Here is a 19315-nt window from a genome sequence, read left to right as displayed (position 1 = left end):
TTTAATCAGTTATGCAAAGCTTGCCAAATGTATAATTTTATAACGTGCTTTAAGAAATAAAAAAATAAAAACAAGAAAAAAAGTTATAATTTTGGAATGTAACAACTTTGACTATAGGCACTGTGGAAATGGGTAAACTAAAACACAAGATATTTTGCACTGTGAATCAGAGTGATCATTGTAATCTGGATTAGACATAACTAAATACATCAGATTCAGCAATTGCAGGATTCTCACCACAGTGTATGTGTGAACGATAAAGAGAGAGAGAGAGAGAGAGAGAGAGAGAGAGAGCGAGAGAGAGAGAGAGTCTAAGTAATAGCATGCTATAACCAGCAGGTGGCACACTACATAAAGTAACTTTGAAGTAATGCCACAAATTAGTCCATTTCAGGTCAGCTGTGAATGTATTTCAAGTTGGCACGTGGAGATGCGGAGGGTGAAAAATGATTATTAGGATCATAAATAAACTCAGCTGACAAACGCTTGTGTTCAAACATATAACACAAGGCATTTAACAGAAGACCGACGAAAAGGAGCTTAAAAAAAAATTAAGATGACCCTTTACTGCTTCAAATCGAAATAACACATCCAGGAAAGTTTAAGAAACTATCAGTCAAGACAGTTATCTGTTTTCAAGATTAAGACTTTCTCAAAATTGACATAAATAACTGCAGAGCAGATTATACAGCACATTCTTTCAAATTCAAACATTTACTTATCAAGATTAAAGTTTGCAGTCATATTCTGGGTCAAATTATTTCTGATCTGTGGAAAAAGCTCTACATTAGGCCTGGACTGCTTTGATATATTACATTATTGTTACAATGTCTATGTATCTGCCTGCATCAGTTTGGATCACAGTTTACAGCTGCTATTACAGTATCACATTACAGTGGTGTTGCATGCTCAGATAATCAGTCAGAGCATGATGTCTTCGGGTTAGATTATATAGAGTAGCAGTTCAGTTATTGGAAGCCGGTGTTGGTGGCTCTGGCTCGAGGGTAGACCTTCCACATAGCCTCACATTCAGTCCCGTCTTGATGACTCTGTGCTGGGCTGTTGGACAGGAACTGTCTGGCTCTGGAATAGTGGCTGGAGAAAAAGTCCCAGGGTGCCCACAACACACACAATCACAAAGATCCACAGAAACAACCGGTCCACCACCATGGCAACATACTTCCAGTCTTCGATGACCTAAGTAGGGAGATGAATTGCAGAGAACAACAAAATATCATTTCCTATTACTTTAGGGGTGTTTGGGGCAAAATACAGTAATACCCAGGCATGTTCTTGACAGGTTTCATGAGATTTACCCCTTTACAAAATCTACTGACCTGTTAGCAGGCCACTAATGGACAGTGTATTTAGTGAGAAACAAAATCAAAAGTGCAGTGGGAGAGTGGGTTTGAACACAGTGTAAACAATTTTCAGATTAACAAGTGCTGAACAACAGCTATTGACCATGTTCCCACACCATCTTTAAAACTGCTGTCCTCTGCACTTTTTGATAGCCACCATTATTCAGCACTGCTCCCTCTCCTCCAACACTGATTTAAGCAAACAACCGCTAGTCTTACAGTGTAATTTGGCTAAGTGTAAATGTAACCTCCTCTTTATATCACCTGTTTCCTAATTGTGTGTCTACTTGAAAAATGCTAATGTTTTTTGTTAAATTTAGATTTACATTTACCTTATATTTTTAGATTGTTTTACTGTTTAATTATTGGTGCTTGCGTAGCAAGGCATCACTATTATTATCTCACATACTTATTATTATTCTTCCGGACAAAACTTTGGCACCTAACTCATCCTGCACCGTTTGTCGTACACCCTTCAGTGAGGTGTCAATTCGACCAGCTTATTGAGGAGATGTGTGCTATAAATTTTCTAAGCGATTGGGGGTATGATGTAACCCTGGGGCAAAAAACGGCCCCCAAAAATCCCATTGACTACATTGATTGTAGAGATTTCGGGGTTGGTTTGTTTTACTCGGGTTAGCAAGCAGTCTTTGAATATCCCCTTGTAAACTACTTAGCCACACCCTATTAACCATTTAGAGCACCCTAGCAACAAACCCAACTGACTTCCATTCAGAATGGCTTAGAGGGATATCTTCGGATTAGAATGTCATCGAGACATGAGAGTTGGCTTGTTTTACTTGGGTAAGCAAGCAGTCTTCGAGTATCCCCTTGGAAACTACTTAGCCATGCCCTAGCAACCATTTATAAAACCCTAGCAACCAACCCCATTGTCTTCCATAGAAGGATATCTCCAGATCTGAATGTCATAGAGACTTCATTGTTGGCTCATATGTCTCACCAGGGTGATACTAACAAGCAGCCTTGATAGTATCACCCTGGCAACTGCCTAGCAACCAAACGAGCTCACCCTAGCAACCAAGTAGCAAAAGATATATGTCTGCACCAGAACATCATAGAGACTTCTGGGTTGGCTCATATGACTCAGGCTAGCAAGTAGACTTTTGAGTGTCACCCTGGTAATTGCCTAGCAACCAAATGAGCTCACCGTAGCAACCAAGTAGCAAAACAAATATCTCTGCGCCAGAACATCGTACAGACTTCCAGTTTGGCTCATTTGACTCATGCTAGCAAGGAGCCTTGCTAGTATAACCCTGGTAACTGTCTAGCAACCAGAAGGGGTCACCCTAGCAACTGAGTAGCAAAACACATATCTCTGCACCAGAACATTGTAGAGACTTCCGGGTAGTCTCATTTGACTCGAGATAGAAAGCAGCCTTTTTATTATTATCCTGGCAACTGCCTAGCAACCAGATGGAACTCCCTAAAAACTGTGGAACAACACCAATATCTCTGCACCAAAACATCTTACAGTCGTGGGGGTGGCCTCTTTCAACTTGGGGCTGTTGGTGGAACATTGTGGTGATGAAATTTGTCACGCCAAGCACCACTCACATTTTCTTAAGGAAATGTACCTATCTAGTTAAATCTAACATGCTTTGAACCCATGGACAATAAGGTCCAGTTAGTATTTAACTAGATTACTAGATACAGAAATGTAAGGATGATCTTATTCCACATCTTATTGTTAATGGTTATAGGAGTTATGACTTGTGATTTACTAGTGAAACCATAAAAGTCTAAGTTCTATAAGCCTTTGTGCCATTAATCCACTTAAGACTTTTCGGATGGCTTGAAACTACTTTTAATTTGTGTTAACCTATCTGACACATGGCCAGATTCCAAGTCAATTAAGCCAAATCTTGAATTATACTGGTCTTCTGCTTTGATATCCCATTTAGATTGGGACTTGGTTTCATATCTGGGAATTTAAGGCATTGCCTAAATTATAAAGTATAAAAATAAAATTTCTTAACAAAAAAAAAAAAAAAGCAATGGAAGTTATTAGGGCCAATCTGTAAATGTTAAAATGCTTACTGTTTCAAAAGTATAGGCACAAAACTTAAACAATATGCGTGTTAACATGATTTAGTCTGATAAAATCACTTACTAATCTTTTTTGTGTAAAGTGTACATTTTGTGTAAATTTTACAGCTTCGTTGCCATGATGACGTAATGCCATAAACCCTTAAACCCTAAAATGACTAAAAAAAAAATCACAATTTAAACAAATTTAATGCTCAAATTATACACAACTTTTAACAGAAGAATTAATGTAAATGCTTATATAAAATTATAAGCTTCAGATTTCTGCCTTTAAGCCCTCCAAAAATTGGCCCCATTCACTTCCATTGTAAGTGCCTCACTGTAATCTTGATTTTTGCTTTTTTTTTTTAAGAAAAGGAGAAATGAGTCGAAATTATTTTTTTCTGGATATCAACATTATGCCGCAAATGCTGTGGATTGAGCTTAACTTGTATTGAACCCTGAATATTCCTTTAACACCATCATTTACCAATGTATGTGGTTTTGGAAAGCATTTTTTTTAAAGTTGGTGCAGGCATAAACAGTAAAATCAATGTGTTTTCAAATAAAAAGGGATTAGTGTGAATGTGACCTAACTCTTAAATTTTTGCAAGAACTTTAAAAAACTCTTAAAACTGTGAACGGTTCCTTCAGTAACCCCATCATATGGAAAAGGCTTTGAGGCTCTTGGAAGTACATAAGTAGGATATTTGAGGCTCCTTTAAATGGTGTCTGGAGGATCTCCAGAGTGTTCCACCTGTGTGGAATCTGAGGAACCCCAAATGGCGCCTCAAATAATTTTTACAGCCATAAAGCACATATACAGTAATTTCACTCACACTTTGATCATCATCATTCCCCATCATGTGGTCGGCTACATAGCGAACGCCATCCACAGCCTCATGAATGTCAGCACCCCAGTCTGAGGCCCGCCTGCACCCCCTCAGGTCCTGAGTTGAGTTTTGGCCATTGGGCAGGAATTCTGTGGGACGCAAATCTCCTTTCCGAGAGCCGTAGCTGAGGTTGAGAGGTGCTCCCCTGTTGTAAAAGTGTCCTGGTGAAGAGAGAGCGGAAGCTGACGATGCAGCCAGCAGTACAGAGGCAGAGGAGGAGATTGTGGATTTGTGAGGAGCTGAGTAACCAAGGTCCAACAGTAACCTTGGGTCACGGAAACGCCTTTTCTGTCGCAGCCGCTGTCTAGCCGAGTTCCCTTGAGGCCTTTGCATGAAAAGCAATGCTGGAAGTTTTACAAGGAAAACTAGTTTCACCCAAGCCGGCATGGTGTGTGTACTGGGAGAGCGATGGTGCACGTTGAGCACACACACACTTGTGATGATGGAAAATGTTACCAACACCATGGTAAACATCAGGTACTTTCCAATCAGGGGTACATCCAATGAAGTGGGTGGCACAATCTTAGAAATCAGAAGAAGGAAGACAGTGAGTGCGAGAAGAACAGAAATACATAGAGTCATCTTCTCGCCACAGTCTGAAGGTAGATAGAAGACCAGAATGGCCAGTGAGGTGATGAGCACGCAGGGTATGATGAGATTTATGGTGTAGAACAGCGGTTTGCGTTTGATTATGAAGTCATATGTCAGGTCAACATAAGTGGGGTCAAGAGGGTTGACCGTCCTCCTCCCTGGAAGAGCTAAGATGTCCCATTCACCACTGGGAGTGAAGTCATCCATGCTGGCCACCTCTGATTTTAACACAAGGTCAATCTCAGTGTGATCGTATGTCCAGGAGCGGAATTTAAGCGTGCAGTTCTGCTGGTCGAAGGGGAAGTGTTTGACCTCAATCTTACAGGCGCTCTTATATATGGCAGGGGGGAGCCAGGCAATGCTTCCATTAAACAGGACAATGGCATTGGTGAAGACTGTTACCTCATATGTACCATCAGCACTATGGAGTAGATAGAATGTTCCATGTTATTATAAGGTATTTGTGCCAACAATGTATTATCAACCCTCATGTTCAGGCCAAATGAATGGCTATTATTAACAAAATACATGTGACATTGAAGTATCTAGCTGCTACTTCATGACTTTTCTGAATATTATGAGAACGGATTATAAACAAAACTCAAAAGATTTAGCTGTCCTCCATGTACAATGTTATTGTACATTACTAATGTTTGGGGTACTACACTTATAAAAGACTCCACATATAAAACATGGAAAAAAATGCAATTCATTTTCACATGCTCTCTGATTCTCTGACTGGTGTACACAATGTACACTGTAAAAAAGAACTGTCGGGTAACCTACAATAATAACCTCATGGAGCTATTTCTATCTGATTGATAGAAATAAATATCCTTAAAATTAGTTTTGTTGGTGTAGCCCAATGTATTCAGGTTGATTCAGTGATGTTGAATTATATTTTTGACTTTAATCAAACCAAACTAGTTAATTTAGATGTTACCACATAAAGCACATGGATGCATTCGGAAGCTAAGGCAGCTGACTTGGTGCCTTTTTTGCCTAATTAGTTAATGGCTTAACCCTGTGGTTTTCAAACTTGCGATGCTAAGGACCCCAAAATATGATGATATTCTTGCGAGGGACCCCTTTCTAAAATTAAAAAGGCAGCTTTATATTTTTATGTATAAAGACTCAATAGTTTGTATGATGTTATAAAGAAAACATGTTAGTGAAAATAAATAATTAGCTTTTATATTGTCATTGTACCTAAGCCAAAAGATATTTAAAATATTATTTTTGTGTACCCCCTAGAACCCCACTGTGGCCTCCTGGGAGTCCCCAGACCCCAGTTTGAAAACCCTTGGCTTAACCAACAGCGTTTTTGTATGAATGGACCATTCAAGGAAACTGGTCTCAGAAAGGCAAGTTGTTTTCATCCTATCTCTGTATACAGCCTCTGGAGGCAGCATTTTACAGCTTTCAGATGCAGTTGTTTTTTCAATGTAAAACATTTGCTTAATTTGTTAAAATCTAACTTAAAATGTTATTTAATTGGACTAAATTTACCAACAAAAAAAGTTAGGTTACACCAACTAAAGTAATCTTTATGGGTCAAGTAGAAATAGGTCCTTGAGGTAAAAAGAGGATACAATCCTGCTAGCAGTTTATGTTTATTTCCTTTTGATTGCATTTTTCAAACTGACTCCAAACAGAAACAATGTTAAAGAATGGATATTTTCTGAAAGTTTTTCTACTTTTTCAAAAAACAGAGAGAAGCTTCAATAAAATGTATCAAATGGGTTTTGATTAGGTCAGATAAAGTTATGAATATAATTTTAAGGAAAATAAGAGGTTAATTTCAAAACTACCATTACATGTACATCATTGGGTTCAGTGGGAAAAGAGTAAAGTCAATCTCAAAAGAACATAGGGTTAATTTATTTATTTTTATAATAAGCACAACAATCACCCATTTCTTCTTAGATACTGTATAACATCAATCTGTGAATGGAGATTCAATGCATTGTAGGTAAGTAGCCATTTAGTAGACACTTTAATCCAAAACTATATTACCCTTATTACCTGGAGCATCTGGGGTGCTTGGGTTCTTTGCTCAAGGGCACAATAGTGACAGTTCGTTTCTTGAACCAGCAACCTTCCAGTTTCTGGCTATGAGATTCAGCCACGACAACCACTTCAATCACAGCATGCACTGTCTGGGTTACTCTTCTCAAAATATTGTAAAACATGAATTTCACTCCACTCACTTGTTGTACAGCACAATATCAGGCAGCCAGATGTGTCTGGAGGGAATCCGGAGCTTGTCAATCCCCTCATACTCGGCTGGATCCCAGGATAGTCTATAATCATTCCAGTTCTGCATATAAAATTGCAATTGTCTTTTCATTTCAAATATGAGCTTTCGTGCAGTCAGACTTCCCACAATTACACACTTCATTACCAGTCTAATGAATGGAAGTGAGTGGCACTGATTACTGTAGAGGACAGTCTATGGGTAAATTCAAGATCAACTGCAAGGACATCAGAGTTGATGTTGGTCTTAATTTTGTAATAATTGGAATGTGATAGGCCATTTACGCTTACCTGAGTGAGCCAGACGTTTGTTGTCATGATCTGTTCTCTTTCGTTCTGGAAGCAAAGAGAAATGCACACACACAGTAATTGTTAAGAATGAGATTGTAGATATTTTCAAATTATATAGAAATGTATTTTTCACAACAACAGGACAAAAATAATTACCTTTTTGACTCAGTTAAGCAAACTGCCAGTCAACATAGTAGTAAAGCATTTAAAGACTTTACAGGTCATTGCTACCTGCTTTGCAACAAATTGATGATTGAAAAAGAAATTAGATGGCAAATGGAGAGCAATAAGGGCTCATTTTCTCATTTTACTGAATTACAAATCTTACATTGAAATTTACTTGTCTGTGACTTTTCATTTTTATGCACTGAATGGCAAAATATATTGTTTTATGTTTTATTGACTAGTTATAAATTATTGTATGTATGTTATAGTAAATTAATAAAAATTATAAAAAGATCTTTTGTTAGGTAAAATGTTAAATTTTTTCAATGTTAAAGGGATAGTTCACCCAAAATGAAAATTCTCTCATCATTTACTCACCCTCATGCCATCCCAGATGTGTATGAGTTTCTTTCTTCAGCAGAACACAAAGATTTTTAGAAGAATATCTCAGCTCTGTAGGTCCTTTAGTTGCAAATGAATTGTGACCAGCCCTTTGTAGCTCCAAAAACGAACAAACACTTTATTAAACATAAAAGTAATCCTTATGAATTCAGTGGTTAAATCTATATCTTCAGAAGCAATATTATAGGTGTGGGTAGGGCTCGAGTTGAGGGGGGATGCGAGGGGATGCCATCGCTCTTGTGGCAAGAAATACCAAAAAGCATCCCCCTTTTAAAACCACCATCCACCCTTACCATCCCGTTTAGATCAATTGTGTCATGGATTACTTAGAACTAATCATGCAAATAAAATATGAAATTTTCTAAGTTTGATAAATAACAGATTTTAAATAAGGGCCATTTGCCGGTCAGAATTAGATTTCAACGTGAGGGGTTGCCAGATTTCTATAGGTGAAGTCCCCCAATTAGATCTGGACAGTTGTACAGTTTGGAAATATTCTGCCAGGGAGACACTTTAGTCATGCAATCTGGCAACCTTGAGCAAGCAAGCTCTCTCTCCTCTTCAAAAAGTTGCTGGTTTTCTGAAAACACTGCTAAATAGGTATGTCGGAGTTTAGCGATGGGTTGACATGTCCTTCCTAGTGTTCATATGAAACTTACACCACTGAAGGTAAGACAAGTTTTCAAAAGTTCTGTGCACTTTCAAAAATGACCAAGAGATCAGTTCAAGAAAATATTTTATCTTTTTTTTAAAAGAGAACAGAAGGTAAGATACTGCTATGATGAGTGTACAACATCTACATGGTTTTAATTCAAACAGTTTTCAGGGTTTTGCCCATAAAACTCTGTTATGTGTAGAACAACTTTTATACCACTGTTTAAGCATGCTTCATAGAAACAGCCCATACTTCCTTTACTAGTTCTGTTATTGGAGTAGAAAAAATGAGTGTCTGAGACAGTGGGCAAGTGATCTAGAAAAAAACCTTTTTCATGATCATAACGTGGATTCTTTTCACACAATTCATCATAAAATATAATAACAGAGGGTAACAGGAGCATATTATTGTCACACAATTTGCAGGAATGAGATAAATAAATGATTTTATTTAAACAAAATATAAACCTTTCATATCGCTTCTGAAGATATGGATTTAACCACTGGAGTCATATGGATTACTTGTATGTTTCCTTTATGTGATTTTTGGAGCTTCATAGGTCTGGCCACCATTCACTTGCATTGTAAGGACCTACAGAGCTGAGATATTCTTATAAAAATTTAATTTGTGTTCAGCAGAATAAAGAAAGTCATACACATCTGGGATGACATGAGGATGAGTAAATGTTGAGAGAATATTTATTTTTGGGTGAACTATCCCTTTAAAATACTCATAATCAAATCCCAACCAGCCAAACACAGCAGCATTGGCTCAACCAATGATGGGAGTTGGGTGTGGGACTATCTGTTAATTGACCAATGGAAGTTAGGGGAGTATTCTGGAAACCTGTTTGAAAACAACCAATATTTTTGGAGTTGCATTTGGTGATAGCAGTGCCGCAGTAACTACACACTTCACCTTTAAGTATATACTAGCTTTGCACACTCGGTTCAGGTTTGTCAGATGATGGTTGTGAAAAACAATTTCACAGCAATGTTCCTCTGTGGACACCAATATGTACAGTATGAGCATCTATGTATTAGCAGAGGGGCTCTGAATACTATAACAGTGCATGTTTATGACAGCCTTTAACACTAAAGTAATTCAAGGGCCAGTATGAATGAAATTTTTCTGAGTTATAATGCTTGTGCAAGATAAACTCCACTGTGTCCTTGTAAATGTAATTATTGGGTTATGAAAAGCAAATATTGATCCTAGAGCAACACTTTTAAATTCAATAAGTATAATCTCAGGTTTGTCAGAGAGGTGCAATACAGCATAAACAGGTATGTCAGTATACAGTTAGGATTATTCTCAGAGTGACTGATAATCTTACAAACACAATATGACATTTCAAGGGAGATATTCAATAATACTGTGGTCTGAAAAGTGCCCTTTATTTGTCAGATATCATTATTTTTAGTGTCTAGTTTGTAATGTAGACAAAAATGTAAATCTCTATCTGTACAGAGCTCACAACACATCTTCTTGAAAACTGCTGTTTTTTTTTTTTTAAACCTCTGACGCAACTTTGAACCGTGAAGTCATTGCCAATTAAAATAGACTACATTAAGCACTGCCAAAGTAAGATGGTGGTATGTTTTTTAAATCTTGGACTCAATACAGGTACAGGTCCAATGACAAAAGTTTTCACTCACCACGCTGATCAGCTGGGCCAGAGAAACCTGTAGGACAACCGTCACTCTCTCCGTCCTGTTCACAGCCGGCCTGATAAGCTTATTATAGCGCTGTTTACCAAGAAGCCAATTCATCAAGCGCTCTTCTGAGTCTGCACAGACCCCACCTGCAGATGTGCAAAAAAGAAAGATCAGACCAGTAAGACTATAATCATTAATATCTGAATCAAAGCTTCAGCAATTAGTTTTGTTTCTCATAAAGATGGGGACATTATTCAGGAGTATTGGACACTGACTTTCACTTGAAGGCAATAGTTGATCATTACTAATAGCATGTCTTAAATAAGTTCAGAACCTTTAATGAGGGGTTGCGTTGTGTAGTAGTTAAGTTCAAGTTCAAGTTCAAGTTTATTTATAAAGCACATTTGAAAACAACAAATGTTGTAACCAAAGTGCTGTACAATAAAAAAAATAAATAAAACATAAAAAATAAAAAAACATTAATACCAGAATTAAATAGAATTTTCAAAGTGTTAAAAGAACAAACTAATAAAAACTTTGTAAAACATACAAATAAAAACCCCTATACTTCTCAAACAACGTCATAGGCTATAGAGAAAAAATGTGTCTACAATCTAGATTTAAATATGGCCAATGAGGAAGAAGACCTAACAACAAATGGAAGTGCATTCCACATCCTGGGGGCCGCAACTACAAACACCCAATCACCTTTGGTTTTCAAAAGGGAACGAGGAACAGAGAGGAGTAACTGATTTGATGATCGAAGAGACCTAGGTGCAGAATGTGGTTGAAGTAGATCAGCAATGTACTGAGGGGCTAGACCATGCAAGGCCTTAAAACATACAGCAGAACCTTAAATTTAACTCTGTAACTAACTGGAAGCCAATGTAGGGAAGCGTGAACAGGGGTCATATGCTCTCTTTTCTCAGTACCCGTTAGAAGTCTAGCTGCTGCATTTTGGACTACTTGCAGACATGAAAAAAAAGACTGAGACAAACCCACTTATAAGGCGTTGCAGTAATCCTGCTGGATTACGATCGGCAACAAGAAGGTTGCTGGTTTGAGGCCCACAAGAAATGAGACAGAAGCCATCACCACTGAACCTTGAGTAAGCCTGGGTGATTGTCCCTGTCATAAATTCATTGACGTTCAATGATGACATTGTGTGAAATTTACGGCTAATAAATTCCAACAGCCCGGGTTGTGTGGATATAAAAGATTCTAATGCTAAATGTGCGAAATAACAAGGTCTATGTCTATGATTCATAACAAATATGTACTGTTTAACACTGAAGGTAACGAACAGGTACTCTTACCTTTAATATTGGTAAAGCTAAGGGTTTTAATGATTTGGAAGAAACATTGCATTTTGCACCAAAAGTGCTCAAAAAAACCCTGTGATGAGGAGGAAGGTGGGGCCGGGCCGTGAGTCCGCATGGCCAGCCCCCAATCGGGCTAATCAGCCGAGGAGAGGGATAAGAGGGATAAGGCCGAGCCGGATGTGGCAGTTCGGGAGAGAGAGAGCCACACGCAGCTGCCGTTTGTGTTTATGTTTGTGTCTTTTTAAGTTTTCATTAAACATTATTTTGATGGTTTGTCCGGTTCCCGCCTTGCCCATTTTAAACCTTGTTACAAACCCAAAGAATGGCAGCTTTTAATTTAAAGCTGAAGTATGTAATCTTTTGACCGTTAAAATACTTTCTTTTATCTCAGCTTAATATGCAAAGACAACTATAAGTAAACCATGCATAGGTTAATTTTCTCGAAAACTGTAAACACTGTGTTTTCAAAGGTTAATTCCTCTGTTTGTTTTGAGGGGCCCACTTAGACCCGCCCCAACAACGTTACTCAATCAATGGTGTGAGTTGGGGGTGGGACTATCTGACGGTTTGGACAACAGCAGACAAGGGTCGTATTCAGAAAGCTGTTTTGAAAACGTTTATTTTTGCAAATACATTCAGTGGCACTAGTGTCGCATAAATTACATACTTCAGCTTTAAGTACAATAATAATAATTACAATTATTATCATGTAAGCAACATGTAATTCCTAAAAATACAATAATGGTAAAGCATTCTGTCCATCAAAAACATTAAAATCCTGATGATATGAAAAGAGAAAACAAGCATTCATTAGAATTTTTCTGTTAGTGCCTTGCTGACAGCTTAGGTCTCGTCTCATGGTTTTAGAGAACTCTACCTTGCCTTTTTTGTCTGTGTTGATTGTAGAAGCATAGCCTATAGTTTATTACCCTGCTGGAAGACTTGTTGCTGAGTCAGCACCTGTGTACTTCAAAACAGAGTTGCTTTCAGAGTTCATCAGCCAGCCAGCTCTCAACATGAGCAGTTGAGGAGAGAGCTACCATAGAGTGAGAATGGCCAACCCAGTCTAATAACAAGTAAGAGTAAGTAATACAAAATAATAAACGAGATGGCAAAATCATGAGAAATCTTATGAGTTTGTTCATACAAAAACATACAACTTGTATTACGATAGAGAAAAATAAACAAACCATGATGAGTAATGAGCACTGATCAGCGTTAATTAGAGACACCCAGAGCTACACTGTAAGCACTCCTTTCGTAATACTGATTGAAGATATACAGGGCATAACAAATTAACACTAAGCCCTAAGGAATAAACAGGCAGCATAGAACTTTGGCACTCAAGAAGATGGTATTCAGCACTAGGAGAAACTGAATGCAACAAGAAACACTTGCACTTAATTAGGTCAGTAATTATCACTTGTGAACAAAGACTTGACACATATGGGATGACAGAGATTATTCATTGAGACTTTTTCATCTCTGGGTGGTCATCCAGGAGGTCTGTAATAGCTAAATAGATCTTTTAGCATTTCCAATCATGTCAATAGCAGGTGCTCGGCTAATGTGTATGCAGTTCCTGAAGTACCTGACCTGCATGCTGCTATATTTGCTTTATAGGCACTTAGTTCCGGAAACATGTTTTAGATCCAATCACCTGAGACAGAATGTAATTTCACCAAATACTCTTAAGTCACAGAGAAATTACGTTCTGACAACACTGATTGGCTGATGGCACAACAAGTACATGCACAGACCCAAGCCCTTCACTAGCGACTATACTGAGCTGTGTTGTCAAAGGCAGCAAGTCCAAGGTAAAACATGTACTATAATATAATGAAAAAAAACGTCATTACTATGTTGCTTGCAAATAAATAAATAAATAAAATAAAAATCTGAAAACAGGGCTACTTTTGAATTGCCATCAATAAAAAAAAAAAAAAAAACTGACCGTAGGTGGTCATGCACTGGTGACAGGGTGACTAGCTTGCTGTGATTGAAAATGGGTGTGAATTGATCCATGCATGCTCCCAAATAAATAAACATGCATGTAAAATATAGATACAGGTTATACTGCTCATACTCCAGTGACCCAATTGGAATTAGGCATTTGTCAGTATTCGGTAATACAGTATATCACTGTAATTAACATGCACAATATTGTTATCGTGGGCACTTCAAAATACCTAAATAATTCTAGATAACCTTTTAGCCAAAGATTTTTCTGATAACACAGTATTTTTTTTCCATCAACAAATCGAAATGTATGCGGCACAAATGACACATGCGCACTCTGATGTAAACAAAACCAACGTGGATGAGAAGCCGGCTGAAGGAGAAATGCAGCTGGCCCTTCATCTGCCTTCTAAAATGGTTAAGTTGGAAGTGTGGAAGTATTTTGTGTTCCATAAAAATGCAGAGGGATTTTTGGTTGAATATGGTTTTGCTTTGTGTAAAACACGTGGCAGAATATTGGCGGTGAAAAACTAACACCTCCAACATGTTGGCTCATCTGCGTGACAATCATCCCGAGCAATTCAGCAAAATTAAAGGAATAGTTCACCCCAAAATGAAAATTCTCTCATTATTCACTTACCCTGATGCCATCCCAGATGTGTGACTGTCTTTCTTCACCAGAACACAAATTAAGATTTTTAGAAGAAAATAGAGCTCTGTCAGGTCCTTATAATTGATGTACATGGGTGCCAGCACTTTGACAGTCCAAAAGTTATATTTAGGCAGCAATAAAGTAATCCACACAACTCCTGGCATCAAGGTAAGTGAATAATAAGAGAATGTTCATTTTTGGGTGAACTACCCGTTTAAGGTAACTTGTGAAAGTTCTGCTTGTTTTTAAAACTCTTTTTGAAAACTGAGAGACAAAACTCTAAGAAACAACTAGCTACATTATGTGACAACTAAGACGACAAAGAAGGTGAACTGTTGTTGCCATTTGCAGAATGTGTAGCTTGCTTTCAATTGGCCAAAGAGCGGTTCGCTAAAACTCCGCTAGCTACACAGTAACGTTTGCGTTTTGTAGTAACAGCTAAAATGCAGTTGTAATCAGCTAATACTAAGTACTGTAATTAATAATGGCAATGTAGCATATGGATGATTTCAATATTAAGTTCAAGTTGGAACGCAATGCAAGCGTACGTTGCCATAGAGTGTTAGTGAATTTGCGGTTATAAAATTTGTAGCAAGCGCTTAGCTATATATTAGCTAGTGGCTTGGTATTCAGAAAAAAATATGCATACTATTAATGTAGCCAATTTTGTGTTGTTCACAGTTTTTTAATGTTCAGGGTTCTTTTCAAAGTTCTTTTTTATCTGTCAATTTAAAAAGGCCAGTTTGGTACTGAAAAAGTAAATAAACTTGTTTTAAAGAGAACAACAATAAAGTTAGTTTATCATTCAACCCGTTTTTGTAAAGTTATTCAATAACATGATAATACTGTATACCCTGATAAAAGTTTCAGCAGTTATCGTGATGTAAAAATTTGATACCGTCACATACCTAATTGGGATCAATTGCTTCTCTCTAGCTTTTCATTTCCATCCAGAGTCACCTTGAACCATGAATTCAAGCCTGATGGGAAAGCCCGCTGTTGGTCAATTAGCAGTGCAATCTCTAAAGAAGAGAACTTTACCCATCTTACTATAGCAGATGGTACACAGACAACATACTGGGTCTTACCTGTCAAAATCTATTCTCCTTACCAGGAGGTGAAGGACAGCTCAGGATGAAAGAGATCCTACTGGCTGTTCCATCTTCCCATGAGCAACCACAGGGCACTGTCATTGGCAATGTCATGCATGCATGTACTATGTTGTACACAACTTATTGTGCTCAGATTACAGAACCAATTTACTAATTTATAAACTCAGCAAAAAAAGAAACATCCCTTTTTCAGGACACTGTATTTTAAAGATAATTTTGTAAAAATCCAAATAACTTTACAGATCTTTGTTGTGAAGTGTTTAAACAAAGAGAGGCTGGACTGAGGGCTTGTAGGCCTGTTGTAAAACAGGTCCTTAACAGACATCACCGGCAACAACGTCGCATATGGGCACAAACCCACCTTCGCTGGACCAGATGGGACTGGCAAAAAGTGCTCTTCACTGATGAGTCACGGTTTTGTCTCACCAGAGGTGATGGTCGGACTCGCGTTTATCGTCGAAGGAATGAGCGTTACACTGAGGCCTGTACTCTGGAGTGGGATCGATTTGGAGGTGGCGGGTCCGTCATGGTCTGGGGCGGTGTGTCACAGCATCATCGGACTGAGTGTGTTGTCATTGCAGGCAATCTCAATGCTGTGCATTACAGGAAAGAATCCTCCTCCCTCATGTGGTGCTCTTCTTGCAGGCTCATCCTGACATGAACCTCCAGCATGACAATGTCACCAGCCATACTGCTCGTTCTGTACGTGATTTCCTGCAAGACAGGAATGTCAGTGTTCTGCCATGGCCAGTAAAGAGCCCGAAGAGCCGTTGGATTGGAGGGTGAGGGCTAGGGCCATTCCCCCCAGAAATGTCCAGGAACTTGTAAGTGCCTTGGTGGACGAGTGGGGTAACTTCTCACAGCAAGAACTGGCAAATCTGGTGCAGTCCATGAAGAGGAGATGCACTGCAGTACTTAATGCAGCTGGTGACCACACCAGATACTGACTGTTACTTCTGATTTTGACCCCCCCTCCCCCCCCCTTTTTGTTCAGGGACACATTATTCCATTTCTGTAAGTGACATATCTGTGAAACTTGTTCAGATTATGTCTTAGTTGTTGAATCTTTTTATGTTCATACAAATATTTACACATGTTAAGTTTGCTGAAAATAAAAGCAGTTGAAAGTGAGAGGACGTTTCTTTTTTTGCTGAGTTTATTTATCACCAGTTTAGACCAAGTGTGTAACCATATTTTCAGGACTGGAAAGGGTGGTTGGGTGGAGGACAAATACTATCTATAATGGTTACAGGCCTGGTTCAAACCAACAACAACCATTGCCAAGGCACAATGATAAACTAGATGTGAATCCACACATTCTTTGTGGTTCCTTTCAAAAAGAAGCTAGTGTAATTGACCCACTGTAAGAACAATTAAGTGCTTTGTTGACCGAAGTGTATTTCAAATTAGTCCACAGATTCTACCCAGCAAATAGTTTCCTAAAGAAATGCAAATTTTACATTGAGACAGTGATCATGCGTACCCTCAATTTTCATTATGCTGGAAAGATGTGCTGTTTGGTTTTTACAGTATCTAAAATAAAAAGATAAAGAAAATGAAAAACAGTTTTATTTCATTAATCTTTTATTACTTTTAGTCAAGTTTCATATACATAAGTGTTAATCTTAAATCACCAACCATATTTTTTAGCGTTTCTTAACTAATTTAAACAGTATTCTGAAAACACTTGTCTTTATTGAAGATTTTCAGTTATTTATTATTTTTTTATTTCATTCTTATTTTATTGTTTTTTATATTGCTTATCTTTATTTATTTTTATTGTTATTATTGTTATTTTTATTGTTATTTTATTTTTAGCCCCTGGCTGTGCCTTGTACCATTATGTGATCTGTTTGTTGTTTAAAAAAAAAAAAAAAGAAAGAAAAAAAAAAGTGTTTTGTTGACCACAGGCTGTCTTGTGCTTTAGAACAGGGACTGCACCCACACAAAGACATCGCCTCAAATGGCCAGTGAACAGTGAATGGACAAAACGTGTGATGAATGAATGGCTCTCTTACTTTCATGCATTAGTGCCTTAGTAGTTGGTGTCACTGACATATAAAATTGTTCAGCCATGTAAAGGTTTGTAGGTAATGCAGCTAGTCAAATAAACATAGAAGACTGTGTAATTTGTAAGTAGCCTAAAAAGAAGCCTTTGATTAGGTAACATTCATTTATTAACGGTTTGAATTCTAATACGGGACAGTCATTTAAATGCCTCACAGTCTCACATCAGCCATCAGGTTGTTCCAGATTTCAACGGCAAAACTACATCAGATAACCAACAAACGGCAGTTCTAAATTTCAACTTTAAACTTTGCCTTTTAATTTACGTTTTTCCACGAAGTAAAGCATGAAAGCTAAAATAACGATAGCGGGTTAATAGTTATTTCACTTACTTTGGACGAGAGTAAAAACGCAAACGAGAATGGTCAGTGTCCGTTTCATGGTCAAGCTTGTGTACAAGCGTCCTCTCCAGTCCCATAACGCCTCAACGCATCGCCGTGCAGAACCTGTACCTGACGGGAACTCAGTCCGCTAGTTCAGAAGAGGTAACGGGAGTGTTGTTAATTCAGTGATGAGCGTCGCACTTGCCGCCTCTGCAACGCGCAGCGTCTCCCTTGTGCGAGCGTTAAACGAGCGAAGTATCCAGCGACTCCCCCTCCTCTTCTACCGGCATAGACACTCACTCACCGCCATGCGTTTCCTCTTCAATACTTCTGTTCCTCTGAGGTGAAACCGGGTTAGTTGAGACACCAGCGAATATTCCACAGGGTAGGATTGTCTTGGAAAGTCAATTTCTGAATATACAAGGTCAAATTAAGTTGTCACACTGAGGTAAATTGTTCAAATGGGAACCATTAAATAGCATATTTAGCTAAATTTAAACAGATAAACAATTATGAAGCACAATTCATGAAACTGCAAAAATGTCAGTACCATATACACATATAAACGTATTGTTTTGGCTAACAGAAATTAACTTTGTACAATTTCAGCATTTAAAACTTAATACTTTATAGATATTACAGTTATTTTTATTTTTTTATTTTTATTTTTTAATGCATGATTTCCTGTCAAGCTGCTTTGAAACGATGTGTGTTGAGAAAAGCGCTATACAAATAAAAATGACTTGACTTGACTTAAAACCACAGGAATTAACCTGCCCTGGACTGACATTTATGAAAAACCTTGTTTTGAAGTTTATGTTCCCTTGTTTACCCTTAATCTTTTACTAAAATATAACTAAAAAGTGAATACCATAGCCTATTAATCCTCCTGAGAGGATTATTGGTTGCCCCCTGCCCTTACTCGCACGTTCAAAGTTATTCAAGGACCCGGTAGCAGTCGCGGAACACAGCTATCGCCTTGCGCAAGCACTTTCGCCTCACGCTCGCGCCGGGCCTCGCAATTTACGCAACGCACCGCAAATTACGCACAGCGCCTCGCAACTTACGCATCGCACTGCGCCTCGCACCACAGTTATAACATGAGCAAAGTAATACGTGTGTCTCTATAGTTTAAACAAACACTTGTAGTCTTAACCAAATCTACTTCACACCTTAAATCTGTCCCGCAAATCTTGCCCTGATCAGAGCTGATGTTTTACGGCAATAATCGGGAACATGTGTGTGTTGCACTCTAAGAGCATATGGCAGTGAGTGGTGTCAGGACAGGTCAAGGCACAGGGTGTGAGGGCAGTGCACTCAGTCTGACCTCCATATATCACGCCTGTCTGTTTTCTTTATCACTTCCCTCCCTTTCCATAACTATCCCACTGTCTGAGATCGCGTTTTAATTCTAGTCTCTGGAACAAAAGCAAAACAGAAGAAATAACTGAAATAAACTAATGTTACTTAACAGAATTTAAATGATGGTGGGTGACTATAAAATTTAATTGGACTAAGTAAATTTATTAAAGCAATATCACACAAGCAAGAGTGCTGTATGG

At 38.1% G+C, this 19315-nt stretch overlaps 1 protein-coding gene across 1 annotated transcript; it reads right to left on the bottom strand.

The window, feature by feature from the left end:
• Positions 1 to 733: 733 nt before the first annotated feature.
• On the bottom strand, positions 734 to 17983 carry LOC127455804 (neuronal acetylcholine receptor subunit beta-4-like). Its single transcript, XM_051723941.1, has 6 exons — positions 17763 to 17983; positions 10319 to 10464; positions 7439 to 7483; positions 7102 to 7211; positions 4247 to 5312; positions 734 to 1197 (listed from the first exon to the last, which is right to left on the bottom strand). Exons 1-6 carry the CDS (start codon positions 17809 to 17811, stop codon positions 1030 to 1032), a joined length of 1584 nt encoding a protein of 527 aa, XP_051579901.1. The 5' UTR covers positions 17812 to 17983; the 3' UTR covers positions 734 to 1029.
• Positions 17984 to 19315: the final 1332 nt, after the last annotated feature.

The sequence above is a fragment of the Myxocyprinus asiaticus genome, chromosome 18 (genome assembly GCF_019703515.2).
Source record: "Myxocyprinus asiaticus isolate MX2 ecotype Aquarium Trade chromosome 18, UBuf_Myxa_2, whole genome shotgun sequence".
NCBI classification, from domain to species: Eukaryota; Metazoa; Chordata; class Actinopteri; order Cypriniformes; family Catostomidae; genus Myxocyprinus; species Myxocyprinus asiaticus.
This window is presented reverse-complemented; position numbering and strand designations above follow the sequence as displayed.

Coding starts and splice junctions, on each gene's coding strand:
- LOC127455804 (XM_051723941.1), bottom strand. CDS start 17,811: ATGAAACGGACACTGACCATTCTCGTTTGCGTTTTTACTCTCGTCCAA. Junction 7,212..7,438: donor CAAACGTCTGGCTCACTCAG/GTAAGCGTAAAT, acceptor TTTTATATGCAG/AACTGGAATGATTATAGACT. Junction 1,198..4,246: donor GGAATGATGATGATCAAAGT/GTGAGTGAAATT, acceptor CTCCCTACTTAG/GTCATCGAAGACTGGAAGTA.